Raw genomic sequence first — 16211 nt, forward strand, 5'->3', positions numbered from 1 at the left:
GGGGAGTTGTTACGGCCTTGTCCTCTACCCGACTGGTTGTTACGGGTGCCCCGCGACGACTTGGCCACAAATTTGTCCATCATCAGTATAGAGGGACAGACACAACAGTGAGTGTGGCAATAGATAGCTTAAGATATATAATATGAGTCGCAATATAATGTTCCTCCAGCAGAGGGAGTTCAGTGAATGAAATGAGATATTAGATGCAATGTGAATAAAGTTAATTTCTCCAAAAAACAAATGCAAAAGATGTAGATATAATTAGAGGGGGTTATGAGGGCTCAGGTCCCATTCAGCAGGTTCCAATCTGGCCAAGGAGGACAGCCAGCAAGGATCACGGACCTGCCAGTGACCACAGCTGGCTGCCTGCTGCAGGGCGCCCCCAGCTTACCAGCTCTCAGTCTCCAAGATGGCCGCCAGGTGTATGGGGAGTTATGGTGCAGCCTGATGAAAGCTTCTAGCGTCTTGGTGCAGTCAGGGAGGCACCTAGCAGGTCAATGGCCGCGTTCCGGGGGGCAGTGCGAGCGGGTGGATCAGCCGCGGGCAAAGCGAGTACTTCCGCTCCGCTACCCAGGAAGTCCGCGGCGGGTCGTGGGCACACTCGAAGTCCAGGCCCATGAAGGTAGTGTAGGCCGTGAGGCTGCGGAGCTCCGCAAGCGGCCACCAGCTCCCGGAAAGGCGTCCCCAATAGCGGGCAGGGAGTCACAGAGGGCAATAGGTATGGGCCAGCAGCAGTGGGAGGCTATAAAATAGCCAACGCCATGCAGAACAGCTCCAGGGCAGATCCTCTTCCCCTGCTGGCCAACGGTACTCTCTATTTATTGTTTCTTAAGTGAATACAGTCTAACCACACTGAGAATGCCCAATCTCGGCCGACCTTGGAAGCCAAGCAGTGTTGGGCCTGACTAGTACTAGGAGGGGTGACTCCCTGTGAAGATTAGGTACTGTACTGAATACTAAGGAATAATGGATTAATAACACTGATCTAGTCACTTTATTGAGCTTTAGCACAATATAAAGGATATGACACATTTAGACACTATAACGTAATGGCTTATACGGTACCATTATGTTCACCACATAATATATTTATTTATTATTTCCTAATTGGAAATACATTGGGGATAAACCCCTGGTGTCCCCCAGCACACCGAGCTGTACCTGTACCAAGACATGAAAGACTATATATATATACACACACACTAGGCGATTCATCGCGCCCTACGGGCGCTCTTCACACCGTCGTTAGGGGCTTCGCCCCGTTAACCTCTGCACGGCTTTGCCGCGGGTGGGGGAGGGGGCAGTTAGCCAGGGTGGTGCGGTTGGGGGTGGGTGGGTGTGAGGGTGCTATGGTTGCAGGGGCGGGTGGGGGAGGGGGTGGAGTGCCACGGGTGGTGGGTGCTGCAGGTGGGGGAGAGGGTGGGAGTGCCGCGGGTGGGGTGCGAATGCGGTTGGTTGCCGCTTGTGTTGGTGCTACAGGTTGGGGGAGGGGGCGGGAGTTCCGCGGGTGGGTGGCGCAGGTGTTTGTGCTCTGGGTGGGGGAGGGGACGGGAGTGCCGCGGGTGGTGCGCGTGTTGGTGCAGCGGGTGGGGGAGGGGGGGGGGAGTGCCACGGGTGGTGGGTGGATGCGGTGGGTGCCGCGGGTGTTGGTGCTGCGGGTGGTGGAGGGGGTGGAGTGCCACGGGTGGTGGGTGGATGCGGTGGGTGCTGCGGGTAGGTGGCGCGGGTGTTGGTGCTGCGGGTGGGGGAGAGGGTGGGAGTGCAGCGGGTGGGGGCGAATGCGGTTGGTTACCGCGGGTGTTGGTGCTACGGGTTGGGGGCGGGAGTTCCGCGGGTGGATGGCGCGGGTGTTTGTGCTCTGGGTGGGGGAGGGGACGGGAATGCAGCGAGTGTTGGTGCAGCGGGTGGGGGAGGGGGGGGTGCCATGGGTGGTGGGTGGATGCGGTGGGTGCCGCGGGTGTTGGTGCTGCGGGTGGGGGAGGGGGTGGAGTGCCACGGGTGGTGGGTGGATGCGGTGGGTGCCGCGGATGTTTGTGCTGCGGGTGGTGGAGTGCCACGGGTGGTGGGTGGATGCGGTGGGTGCTGCGGGTAGGTGGCGCGGGTGTTGGTGCTGCGGGTGGGGGAGAGGGTGGGAGTGCAGCGGGTGGGGGGCGAATGCGGTTGGTTACCGCGGGTGTTGGTGCTACGAATTGGGGGCGGGAGTTCCGCGGGTGGGTGACGCGGGTGTTTGTGCTCTAGGTGGGGGAGGGGACGGGAGTGCCGCGGGTGTTGGTGCAGCGGGTGGGGGAGGGTGCCACGAGTGGTGAGTGTATGCGGTGGGTGCCGCAGGTGTTGGTGCTGCGGGTGGGGGAGGGGGTGGAGTGCCACGGGTGGTGGGTGGATGCGGTGGGTGCCGTGGGTAGGTGGCGCGGGTGTTGGTGCTGCGGGTGGGGGAGAGGGTGGGAGTGCCGCGGGTGGGGGGCGAATGCAGTTGGTTACCGCGGGTGTTGGTGCTGTGGGTGGGGGAGGGGGCAGAGTGCCACGGGTGGTGCGGGTGTTGGTGCTGCGGGTGGGGGAGGGGGTGGAGTGCCACGGGTGGTGGGTGGATGCGGTGAGTGCCGCGGGTAGGTGGTGCGGGTGTTGGTGCTGCGGTGGGGGAGAGGGGCAGGTGGGTGCCGCGGGTGTTGGTGCTGCGGGTGGGTGTGGAGTGCCACGGGTGGTGGGTGGATGCAGTGGGTGCCGCGGGTGTTGGTGCTGCGGGTGGGAGTGCCGCGGGTGGGGGGCGAATGCGGTTGGTTGCCGCGGGTGTTGGTGATACGGGTTGGGGGAGTGGGCGGGAGTTCCGCGGGTGGGTGGCGCGGGTGTTTGTGCTCTGGGTGGGGGAGGGGACGGGAGTGCCGCGGGTGGTGCGCGTGTTGGTGCAGCGGGTGGGGGAGGGGGGGGGGAGTGCCACGGGTGGTGGGTGGATACGGTGGGTGCTGCGGGTGTTGGTGCTGCGGGTGGGGGAGGGGGTGGAGTGCCACGGGTGGTGGGTGGATGCGGTGGGTGCTGCGGGTAGGTGGCGCGGGTGTTGGTGCTGCGGGTGGGGGAGAGGGTGGGAGTGCAGCGGGTGGGGGCGAATGCGGTTGGTTACCGCGGGTGTTGGTGCTACGGGTGGGGGCGGGAGTTCTGCGGGTGGGTGGCCCGGGTGTTTGTGCTCTGGGTGGGGGAGGGGACGGGAGTGCTGCGGGTGGTGTGGGTGTTGGTGCAGCGGGTGGGGGAGGGGGGGGAGTGCCACGGGTGGTGGGTGCTGCGGGTGTTGGTGCTGCGGGTGGGGGAGTGCCACGGGTGGTGGGTGGATGCGGTGGGTGCCGCGGGTGTTGGTGCTGCGGGTGGGGGAGAGGGTGGGAGTGCCGCGGGTGGGGGGCGAATGCGGTTGGTTGCCGCGGGTGTTGGTGCTACGGGTTGGGGAGGGGGCGGGAGTTCCGCGGGTGGGTGGCGCGGGTGTTTGTGCTCTGGGTGGGGGAGGGGACGTGAGTGCCACGGGTGGTGCTCGTGTTGGTGCAGCGGGTGGGGGAGTGCCACGGGTGATGGGTGGATGCCGCGGGTGTTGGTGCTGCGGGTGGTGGAGGGGGTGGAGTGCCACGGGTGGTGGGTGGATGCGGTGGGTGCTGCGGGTAGGTGGCGCGGGTGTTGGTGCTGCGGGTGGGGGAGAGGGTGGGAGTGCAGCGGGTGGGGGGCGAATGCGGTTGGTTACCGCGGGTGTTGGTGCTACGGGTGGGGGAGGGAGTTCCGCGGGTGCGTTGCGTGGGTGTTTGTGCTCTGGGTGGGGGAGGGGACGGGAGTGCCGCGGGTGGTGGGTGGAGATGGTGGGTGTTTGTGCTACGGGTGGGGGAGGGGGCAGGAGCAGTGGCACCACAACGTGGGTGCGGGGAGTGCTACCCGCACCCGGGTGTTACCCTCTGAGGGGTGACACCAAAGTGCCGGCTCCTGTCACATGGCAGAAGCCAGCACTGCAGATTCAGCAGTGTCCCCCGAACCACAACGTGCCGAAAACGGGGGTCGGGACACGAAGCCACGCCCCCTTCCGCGAAGTCACGCCCCTTTTAGCCCGCGACCGCAGCGGGTGTTAGAAAAGTGAAGACTCTGGGCGGGAGTGCTGCGGGTGTTGGTGCCGCAGGAGGGGGGCAGATGCGGGTGGTTGCCGCGGGCGGGAAGGAGGGGGGGGGGCGAGTCACTGTTCAGCATGTCTCCCTGACTCAGTGGCAGCCGCAAGACTGTGAGGCGGGTAATGTGAGTTCCGCTCACAGTCAGCGGCTGCGGTGTCACCACTCACCAGGGGCAGTACGGGGAGAAGGGAGACAGGGGACTGGGCGGAGATCGGGAGGGGACTGGGCGGAGAGAGGGAGGGGACTGTTCCTGGCCAGATCTGTGCCTGTGACTCCGCCCAGCGTTACGGCCAGCACAGAGTCACAGACTTGGGCAAATATATAGGAGATATAATAGAAATCCAGAGGTCTTAGTTAGTTCTCAATTCGGATACATTTGCTCAGATGCCATTATCATGTGGCATTATGTTATATTACCCGGAAGGGTTGTTATTATTATTATTAGTACCTGGGGTGGGTCTGGGGTGCGGTTCCCCCTGGATTGGTGGGGCTGGGCTGCTCTGGGGTAGCACACTGCGAGATCTTATTTAGCACCCCCTTAACACATTTATTAATCCTTCTGGTCTTTTAATTACACTCTCACTAGTATATTAATTTTTGTATATAGATTTTGTTTTCCTTTTATTAACACATACTAACACTTTACCTTCTCGCGTTGTGCTGCCCTGGGGTAGCTGACCTTTGCCGGTTTGTGGGGTCCTGCACCCCGGGCCCAGACCTAGTGTTAGGGACCACCAGCATCAGAGGAGCCTTGTCGGGGCCTGGTGGCTTATCATACGTTTGCAAACTGTATGTAACTAAGACCTCTGGATTTCTATTATATGTATATATATATATATATATATATATATATATATATATATAGTCTTTCATGTCTTGGTACAGGTACAGCTCGGTGTGCTGGGGGACACCAGGGGTTTATCCCCAATGTATTTCTAGCCAGACTACCCCCTCCCTTTCATGCACCTGAATTGTACTTCCTAATTGATTTGAGCAACTTACATTTTGCTCTGTTATTTCCTAATTGTACTCTGCAATACTTGCAGTCACCATTAATATCACTCACTAGTAGGTCATATACTTTATGAAATATATAAGCACATTGAATCACTTATAAACTAGTCTCTTGATTATATATATATATATATATATATATATTTTAAATTAGGTCTGCACCACTTAGGGTTCATCTTTAACTTTATGTACCACAGAATCACTTATAGGAGTCTGAGCTATAATAATAGGTGCCAGTGCACCGGCAATTTATGAAGCAGAATAATCCCTGGAGGAGTTTTAAGGTCAAAGAACAATAAAAACCATTTTACTATTTGTTTTTAAGAAAACTTTATTTACATTATAGTTATATAACTACCAGCTGTTAGTATATTGTCCAAGTACTCAGGGTTAAAAACATCCCATTATTATATTCCCGTTTTAAATGAAAGAGTCTGTTGAATTAATCTATTTTAGGAATCATATAGGTTACGTAAAAAACTTCTCTTTTCACTTTTACTATGCGCTGAGATACCACCAAACACCTGTGTACAATGGCAGTCATGACAACGCTGAAACAGACGCGCCGCACACTGGTTGCCATGGCAAACATTGGATCAGCAAGGGAGAAGACGCATCACAGACCACATGATGCGCTCCAGCGACGCAACGCTTCCGGGTCCGCCCAGACGATAGGAGGCACAAAGGACCCTGGGAAGAAGGACATGCACTATGCACATGCGCGGAAGCAACTTCTGCCACCGGAAGTGATGTATATAAAAGTACAAAATGAATATATTTTTTTGAATTCTTTTTAAAAAACTGTTAGCACTAAATAAAATTCTTATAATTTTCATCCAGAAACTACACATATCTGACAATTATAAAACATATTCCCCATCCAGATCGACACCATTGGTTATTTGTACCCTTATCCCATATTACTATTACATATTATATATATATATATATATATATATATATATATATATATATATATATATATATATATATATATATATATATATATATATAGCAAGAAGGATGTAGCAGGCACTCACTAATATAGCAGCCACCGGGGTGCCATCCCATGAATGTATATACAGATGCAGTCCACTGGTGTAGAATAACCAAATAATTCCCCCAGACAGGGACCAGGCGGCACTCCACGGATTTTTGAAAACAGCAGCTTATTTATTTAAAGTGCAAAAAAGTGCATCATAGTGAGCATAATACCGACGTTTCAACGCCCATAGGCGTTTTTTTCAAGGTGCTCAGACTAGTGTAGTAAACACAAAACAGTGTTAACTACACTAGTCTGAGCACCTTGAAAAAAACGCATATGGGCGTTGAAACGTCGGTAATATGCTCACTATGATGCACTTTTTTGCACTTTAAATAAATAAGCTGCTGTTTTCAAAAATCCGTGGAGTGCCGCCTGGTCCCTGTCTGGGGGAATTATTTGGTTATTCTACACCAGTGGACTGCATCTGTATATGTATGTATGTATGTATATATATATATATATAACCCAGAGACTTAACTTCAAATTGAATTGATAAAAAATACACACACACAGTACATACACACATATGCATATATACACACACACACACACACACACACACACACACACACACACACACGCACACTGTATACACATACATATTGTGTGTACAGTATATGTCCCATAGCCTTATGTTAACATTTAAATGATAATCAAAAAAATATTCAACACCGCCCGTCTTACATTTCTTCTGTTGCTGGCAAAGTCAGGCTGTGTCATACATTACTGAAGGAGGACAAGGTCAGCTCTGCACATCCCTGCTCTGAGCACGTAGCAACGAACCAGGGTTCCACATGCGGCAAGTGAGGATCCCGCCTCCTCTTCTCTGCAGCCTGCATGCCAGTCAGTCGCTCAGCCGCAGGCTGCATGTACTATGGAAGTGCCAGGAGCAGAAGCGCTGAGTGCTCCCAGCACTTCTGGGTATCTATAGTGCTGTGATGCATGACAGACGCTAGAGGTAAAGTATGAGGAGTGCTAAGGACCGGCTGGGGGGAGTCAATTGCAGGCTCCCTCGTAAAGTTGGGTAGCGGCGGCAGCCAGCATGGGTCGAGCGAGCGATGGGTTGGCGATCGCTGGTCTAGACCATGTGGAGAATAGGGTGAAGGTATCCTTTGTATGAAGGGCATGTATCATATTCACTAATCAGCAATAAAACAAGGCTCTGCCCTTAGTGTCTTTTCATTTATCCATCTTTATTTTTACCTTCCAATGGGAAAGGAATAAAAGTAGACCACATATAAAATGTTTTGTTAACTATTTATTGATGTAATCAGGGTTATGCTGCATTTTGTATTGCTCCAGGTACTTACTCTCTGTAAGAGCTATAAGCCCAGTGCTGTCAATGGCAGATTGCTTAATATAGTAAACTGTGGTGGCATAGTGTAACGGTAGATCAGAATCAGCTTCATTAGCCAGGTTTACTTGGGCAAACTAGGAATTTGTCTCCGGTTTGCTATACAACAGCCAGATAAGCAGGTGTGTGTGTGTGTGGGGAGGGTTCAGCGGTAAGTAAAGTCAGACAGATAGGTGTACCATAGGGACACAAGTGAGTTACATGTACGTCTAGTCAATGTTCAGGAGGTCAGCAGGCGGACCACTTAGGGAAAGAAACTTTTGAGGCTTCTGGTGAACCCGGCGGGGAAGGCCCTGTTACGCCTGCCCGAAGGAAGCAAGTTAAACATACTGTGGCCGGGGTGTAGCTGGTCTTTTACTATCTTCCTTGCCCGCTTTTTAGTTTTGGACAGGTACAGGTCCTGGATTGAGGGAAGGTCGGCCCCGATGATCTTCTCTATGGTTCTGACCACCTTTTGGAGCCTGCATCTGTACCTCGCACTGGCAGAGCCGTACCATACCAGTATCGAGGAGCACAGTTCCAACTCCACAATCGCGGAGTAGAAGAGGAGCAGAAGCTTCTGTGGGATGTTGAACTTCCTTAGTTGCCTGAGGAAGCACAACTTCTGCTGCGCTTTCCCGTCAGTGGTGTCAGCGTTGGATCCCAATTTAAGGTCCCGGGAGATTGTGGTCCCCAGGAACTTGAAAGAGTCCACTAGCGATACCACACTGTCAGCAATCGTTAGCGGAGGTGCACTAGTTGACTTCTTCCTGAAGTCTATCATCTCGACAGTTTTGAGGGGGTTGAACTCAAGGTTGTTGTGGCTGCACCACTGGGCCAACTGGTCTACTTCCCGTCTATAGGCTGATTCGTCCCCGTCCTTGATGAGGCCAATGACAGTGATGTCTTCGGCGAATATGATGATCTTTACTGATTGTGCCTCTGAGGTGCAGTCATTTGTGTACAGGGAGAAGAACAGGGGTGAAAGGACACAGCCCTGAGAGGCCCCTGTACTAATGGACCGTGCTTGAGAGGTGAATTCCCCCACTTTCACCACTTGTGACCTATCTGTCTGGAAGTCTACGATCCAGGAACAGGTAGCTTCAGGAACCCCTAGTCGAAGTAATTTGGGGTGGAGGATGCTGGGGCCGATTGTATTGAAGGACAAACAGGATCCTTGTGTAGGTACCGGGAATGTCTAGGTGCTGAAGAATGTAGTGCAGGCCCAGGCGGACTGCATCCTCGACACAGTGATTTGATCAATAGGTGAACTGTAGGGGATCTAGTTGGGGACCAAATACAGTTTTCAGGTGATTCAAAACCAGATGCTCCAACATTTTCATGACCACAGACGTCAGTGCTATTGGCCTGCAGTCGTTCAGGTTCGTGATAGAGGATTTTTGGGGACCGAGACGACAGACCTTTTGAGGCAGGAAGGGACTTTCTGTAGCCCCAGTGATTTGTTGAAGATCTTGGTAAATATGGGGGCGAGTTGACCCGCACATGCTCTCAGGACAGAAAAAGGGGACACTCTGTCAGGACCCGGAGCTTTCCTGGGTTTAGCTCTTTTGAACAGTGCCTCTAACTATTCTTAGGCGACTTGCAGTGCCTGGAGTTGGCTGTCTGTGTTCGGGGCATCGTAGAGGTGATTGTTTAGGTAGCAGGGGACTTCTTTTGCGAACCTGCAATAAAAGTGGTTCAGCTCGTCTGCTAGGTCTGAGAAGGGCGTTGAACCAGGGCTTGTTGTTGCTGTAAATGCGGTAAGTCTTGGAAGCTACACACATCCTCACAGTAGCTGATGTAGGATGTGACAATGTCTGTCAGGTCGGTCGCCGAGGCTTCGAAGACCCCCCCCTATCCGTGCAGTCGAAGCAGGCCTGGAGCTTCATCTTAGCGTTGTTGGTCCATTTCTTAACATTTTTGATGACAGGCTTAACTGCTGTCAGTTTCTTTGTATAGGTAGGGAATAGGTGGACGAGGCAGTGGTCACATAGGCCAAGTGCAGCACGCGGGATAGACCGGAAGGCAGACTTGAGGGTAGTGTAGCAGTGGTCAAGGGTGTGCCCTTCCCTAGTGGGACACGTGATTTGTTGTTTGTACTTCGGTAGCTCCTTGCTCAGGTTAGTTCTGTTGAAGTCACCCAGCACTAGAAGCAGAGAGTCTGAGTGTTTTTGTTCTATGCCGGATATGCATATGGCCAGGTGGTGCAGGGCTTCGTTCGTGCAGGCAAGGGGGATGTACACTCCGACAAGGACAATTGAAGCAAATTCCCGGGGGAAATAGAAGGGATTGTAGTTGACGTAGAAGCAGATGCCAACACCCTTTGTTTTTCCTGAGAGAACCTTAGAGCGATTGGCCCTCAAGAGACCGACGCCCGGCAGAGACATCAGGTCGTCCGCAATATGGTCGTCCAGCTATGTCTCCATAAAGGAGGACCCCATATTGCCTGACCCTGCACTGTCCAGGAGGGACAGTTCATCGAACTTGTTTGCCAGTGAGCGCACATTCAAGAGCAGGATCACAGGGAGTGCAGACCGGTGCCTTCACCACCGCCACCTCACTAGGGCGCCTGCGCGACAGCCTCTCCTCTGAGCCCAGGTCCTTCTACTAGGGCAGACATGAGCGCCTCGGTCATTCTCTTTCCGGGGCCGACGATCCGCCCGCCAGTCACTGCCTGGGCTGCAGCCGCTCTGTCATCCACTCTGGTGTCCACGGCGTCTGCATCCCTGCCACACAGGGCAGCAAGGGCCGCTAATCCACCCACCAACAGGCCCGAACGTGGGGTAAGCACCGTGGGAGCACTCCACTCAGGAGGGATTCCCTGCTGTATTTAGTCACCAGTGGGGTAGACAAGGGCAGGGAAAAACAAAGGGAAACAGGTATTTTGGCTGAGCTGCATAGCTCAGAGGCAGCCATCTGCGATGCCATCTTGGATTGTAATCGCTATAATCATTTTTGCTATAACCTATTGCTGCTCTTTAATCCAATGGGTATATTTGAAACAAGTGATAAATAAAATAACTGCTTTTTCTGTTGCTGATTTTGGCAATTGTTCCAGGACAAAGTAGGCTTGTGCAAAGGTGTTAGAATCCAATTCCTATTGTGTAGGTGTGAAGATTTCTTGTGGGGGTAGTGACAACATGTGTCCTGGGGAATGGCTGTGATCCTGCAATTTGAAATGAACAGAGACCCTTCAGCAATTCAGAGCCTGAATATACTGTATATTAGTTGATTAATGCAAGAAGTCAGAGATATTTGTTGCTCAGAGAACAGAGGTGAATGATGTCTACGTGAGGGGCTGGATGGAGCCAAAGATATAGGTTGTAGTCCACAGTACCTTGTCTGGGATGTCCAATGCAGAGTACAGTAGACTTCAAACTGAAGGACTTCTCAGTGGAGAGATGCAGAGATTTCAATTCAGTGTGTATCGCAGCGCAGGAATGCAATCCGTTGGTTTGATGAGATGTCCGCGTAGAGTAGTACAAGTTAAAGGTAATTCCTTGGATATTTAAGATGATTCATAGGTCAGTTGTGGTGCATTTAAGCTGTTTTATGGAGATGATCAGGAGCATGCAAAAGGTGAGGCAGCCATCTTGGCTGGCTGTTCATGGTTCACTCAGATCTCATGGGGCCTCCTGTTCTAACAGGACACTCAGAGGCACGTCCACAGCAGACAACGCGGAGTAAAGACATGGCAGGGAGCCACACATGCATAGTAATTTCTTAGACTACACTTCCAAAAAAATTGAGCAAGATTTTGCTTTAATAAAGATTGAATCGATAACACTCCAAATATAGAGCAAACAAAATATATAAAACACAAACTTAATTATTTGGAGGACCATGCACATTCAAGGAAAGGGGATGTAATCATGTCAACAATCAGTGTAGACTTTCATGACAACATGGTTAAAATGTTGACTTTGAAAATGTCAACACAGCTAACATATCTGCATATGAAGTGTTGAACTGTCTGCAATAGAAATTTTACAGTTTGGATTTAAGCCTAAAATTGGATGTCAACATTATGTACCTGTTGACATTGTAGTTGCTGACATTCTGAACATGTCGACATCATGGTGTCTATGTAATGATTGCAGACATTGTGATTTTCTAAGCGAAATAGCATACCAAAACCCAATGATATTAGAAATGCACATTCCAATTAGGAGCAAACCACAGAACAAAAAGAAAAAAAAATGATAACACCTCCCCCACCCACCCAAAAAAAAAAAAAAAAAAAAAACATGTACTTGTAGCCATTTTATTACAGGTCACATATATATCATTAGTCCTGTATTGTACAGCACAAAGAATTGGTGAATTGCTTGTCTATGCTGTTTCCTTTCTGTTACAATACTAGTGCCACAGTTTTGGGGGCTCTTCTGCCACTCTACTTTTAAATAAAGTTATTTCATCCAAATGCATCATGGGTACATCTCGGATCACCTCTGCCAAGTTCTCATGCAGTAAGGGGAATATTACAACATTTAGTGCTGGACGTTTCAAGGAGAACCTGGAAAAGTAGAAAAGAATTAACATTTTCTCTTTCACAAATTTACACTGTACACAGCGAGTGAACTTTTAATTTAGAACTAGATATCTATTTATTAAAAACTCTCTATTGCTGCTCATCTCAGTGCAACGTAAGGAAAAGTCACTAGAGATATGCTCAGCTACCTGATACATGGGCTGGAAGCAGCAAGGATAGTCTTTCCACTCAACAGGCTAGTCATTTGTCAACTAGTGAAAGAGTGAGCTGTCCTATTTTCTCCTGTATGCACACTACATTTGGAAACCTAGACCAGGCGGGGGTAAGTATTAATAGACAGAGTCCTAAACAATATGTAACTGAACACTTTTATAGGATTTTAGGTTTAGGCTCTGTCTCAACTCTGAGTTCCATCAGAAAACTTGCTTGATTATTGATGGTCTCTCACCTCTGGAATCATTTCCTTGAGTTATGTGGTAACAATCATGGAATCTGCTTAAATTATACTTGGTACGAGGCGGAATTTTTATGGCCTTTCCCTTCTCATAGGCCAGTGTGCTTTAGAAGGCTGTTTATACAAATACCTACTTGGTCACTTGAACAGATTCAAGCTGGCTTACATGGTGCAAAATGGTATTCCTAAAAATCTTCAACCTTCAATCCAGTGATGGTAAGCATCAGTCAATGAAGCAAGGTCCAGTGTGTAAAGCGGGCAAAATTTGTATATTCACCCAATAAAATTCAGGCAACGTTTAAGACAATTTTGTGGCTTAAAGTGTCTTATGTTCTCAGAAACACAGTAACTCAAATATCAGAAATCTTCAATAGTAAAATGCTATTCACAAAGAATTTATTAGCATATAAAATAGAGTTTCACTTATATCTTGCCAGTGCATACTGAAATGATCCTTCTGAAATTTCTTATGTGTTAACGGATGCCAAACAATCATCCTTAAATCAGGTTAACTGAACAAAAGTACACACCGGGTATCAATTACTTAACTTTGCAACGACAAAAAGATAAAGTATTGTTTCACACATAAGGTCTTTTGAATCATAGATGCTTATTTAAAAAAGAATAAATTAGAATCAAACACTTAACGCCCAAGAAGTATTTTTCTTGAGCATTGTACTTATTGAGATAACTCAACATGGAAATGAACACTAACCATTTTTCAACAAGAAACACATTGGGGCTTGTGTAATATAAACCTGTGAGAGAAGTAAGCTCTGGTAAGATTTTGTAAAGTTTGCCCACATTTTTAAAGCAACAACCATATAAACAACCAAAACGAACTTGGCTTTGCCTTTTATATGATTGCTGCTTTAAACATACAGGCAGACTCAGTGTAATCTCGTTCTAATTATTATTTCAATCCACAAGGGGTTCACAGTGCCTTACAAATTATATATACAGAAACAATCATAATACTCAAATAAGCAGGGATGCAAAATCCAAAAGGTCTGGTGCAGTAAAAAAGAAATTATGGTATAGGTGAGGGAAGGAAAAGCACATGATGAAAGAAAGCCCTGCTCACAAGTGTTTACAATCTAAAGGGGAGTTACAGACAGACCAGGGTGTTATACAGGGGGGATACACTGAATAACGAGGATGAAGCAGTGGCTTAGGATGAAAGCTGGAAGGTTTTGATAAAGTGTCTTGAGAACCCGTTTAAAGTTTTGTAGAGAGGAAAGTCTGACAGATAGAGCGTTCCAGTGGCAGGGAGCAGCATGGCAAAGAGCTTGGTGGAAGTAACCAGTTGGGAGGAGAGGCATTAATTTGTGGAGCACAGTGAGCAGATGAAAGTGTGAAGGGATAGAATGTCAGATATGTAAATAGTAGAGGATTGGGTGAGGGAGTGTGAAGTTTGAATTTAGGACCTTATTTAGTAAGAATTGCAGATCCAACTTTTTAGCAGAATCTGCATCACTTTCAATCGCATGCTGGGGAGCTGCCCATCGCAGGGCATGGCCGTCCAGCACGCTACCAGCCACCCACCCACTGCAATCATGTTTTAATTGCTCATCTAAAGTCGCCAAGTTACTATTTATTTTAAGGCCATAAGCTACTCTTCCAGCATGCATCAATTGTTTAAATAGGGGAGATGAAAGCCTTGGAAGAAATTCTGAATTTTCCAGAGTGGGGTAATGTGGGTGACTGCAGTGTATAATTCAAATTAGAATTTACTCACATCCCATCATGAGAGGCCCCATGCAGAAAAACATAATAATATTTACTGACAATATCCACCCAATCAATAGTGTTGGGTGTGACATACAGTAAGATGTGAAGCCAGCTAATAAAGTCATGCATCAGGGAGGAGTCTGCCTCCTCTATTACTAGGTTTCTTAAGTACAGACATGCGTTCTATAGGTTTTCTATTCCAGATAAATTTAGGAAAGGTCAAGTCCTTAAAAATTGCGTCTAATATTTTGACCTGTAAGGTCTGAAAAGATGTTTGAAATCAGTTACTTTTATTGTATTATTCCTGTTTAACCATTATATAAAATATTTCCTCAATTTCCCAAGATCCAATTTTATTTTAGTGATAAATCAGGGGAAACTCTTCTAATAAAGCCATTTAAGCGTAATATTAGTTTGGATGTTTTCCATATCTGATGTGGTGTACAACGTTAGAAGTTTACTTCGATCAAAATCTTTTTACAAAATCCTTCCTACCTGTCCAGAAATAAACCAAACTTGATCATAGTGGTTCTTTTCTAGAAAGAATCTGTTTAAAACAGTTAGCTAGGATTTTAGCATATATGTTAAATAGGATTTTAATTACCTACCAGTAAATCCTTTTCTCGTAGTCCGTAGAGGGGACTGGGGGCCATATTAGTACCTTGGGGTATAGACGGGTCCACCAGGAGCCATTGGCACTTAAAGAGTTTAACAGTGTGGGCTGGCTCCTCCCTCTATGCCCCTCCTTCCAGACTCAGTCTAGAAACTGTGCCCGAGGAGACGACATACTTCGAGAGAAGGAAATACACAGATAGTGGCGAGATTCATACCAGCTCGCACAACAAGGCAAATCCGGCCAACATGCCGGAAAACTCAGCAACAGCTGAAACAGTAAAAAAAAACACAGAACTTACCTAGGAACCAGGCTGTACTGAACTAAATAACCGCAGCAGGAAAACGAAGTGCTGGGCGTGTGCCCAGCATCCTCTACAGACTACGAGAAAAAAAGATTTACCGGTAGGTAATTAAAATCCTATTTCTCTTACGTCCTAGAGGATGCTGGGGTCCATATTAGTACATTGGGATGTACCAAAGCTGCCAGAACGTGAGGAAGAGCGCGGAGGCTCCTGCAGAACTGCTTGACAAAACTTGAGGTCATCAGAGGCCAAAGTATCGAACCTGTAAAATTTAGCAAATGTGTTCGACCAAGACCCAGACCAAGTAGCTGCTCGGTAAAGCTGTAAAGCCGAGACACCCCGGGCAGCCGCCCAGGAAGAGCCCACCTTACGAGTAGAGTGGGCCTTAACAGATTTTGGACACGGCAATCCTGCTGTAGAATATGCATGCTGGATGGTGAACCTGATTCTGTGTGAAATCGACAGCTTAGAAGCAGGACACCCAATTTTCTTGGGATCAGAGAGGACAAACAGAGAGTCAGATTTTCTATGACGAGCCGTCCTCTTCACATAAATCTTCAAAGCACTCACAACATCCAAGGCATTTGAAGCAATTGAGGAGTCATTGGCCACTGGCACCACAATAGGTTGGTTGATATGAAAAGCTGACACAATCTTAGGAAGGAACTGAGGACGAGTCCTGAGTTCCGCCCTATCTTCATGGAAGACCAGATAGGGACTTTTACAGGACAAAGCCCCCAATTCCGACACGTCGAGCAGAAGCCAAGGCCAACAAAGTGACCGCCTTCCATGTGAGAAATTTGATTTCAGCCTCCTGTAGAGGCTAAAACCAATCTGATTGCAGGAACTGTAATACCACATCAAGATCCCAGGGTGCCGTTGGTGCCACAAAGGGAGGCTGGATGGGCAGAACCCCTTTCAAAAAGGTCTGAACCTCGGGGAGGACAGCCAATTGTTTTTGGAAGAAAATGGATAAAGCTGAGATCTGAACCTTGATGGAGCCCAATCTCAGGCCCATATCCACACCTGCTTGCAGGAAAAGGAGCAAACGTCCAAGTTGAAACTCCACCGCAGGACACTTCTTGTATTCACTCCAAG

At 49.0% G+C, this 16211-nt stretch overlaps 1 protein-coding gene and 1 pseudogene across 3 annotated transcripts in view; one reads left to right on the forward strand and one right to left on the reverse strand.

Moving 5' to 3' along the window:
* Positions 1-834: 834 nt before the first annotated feature.
* Positions 835-953, forward strand: LOC134946237 (5S ribosomal RNA; annotated as a pseudogene).
* A 10311-nt stretch (positions 954-11264) lies between these two features.
* The window catches only part of FBXL18 (F-box and leucine rich repeat protein 18), a 328848-nt gene continuing 323901 nt past the window's right edge, over positions 11265-16211 (reverse strand). For all 3 annotated transcript variants that reach the window (XM_063934098.1, XM_063934099.1, XM_063934097.1), the window contains one exon: positions 11265-12035. In XM_063934098.1, coding sequence (XP_063790168.1) covers positions 11879-12035 — 157 coding nt within the window. In that variant the 3' untranslated portion in view covers positions 11265-11878. The remainder of the gene's footprint in view (positions 12036-16211) is intronic.

The sequence above is a fragment of the Pseudophryne corroboree genome, chromosome 7 (assembly GCF_028390025.1).
Source record: "Pseudophryne corroboree isolate aPseCor3 chromosome 7, aPseCor3.hap2, whole genome shotgun sequence".
In the NCBI taxonomy this organism is placed as follows: domain Eukaryota; kingdom Metazoa; phylum Chordata; class Amphibia; order Anura; family Myobatrachidae; genus Pseudophryne; species Pseudophryne corroboree.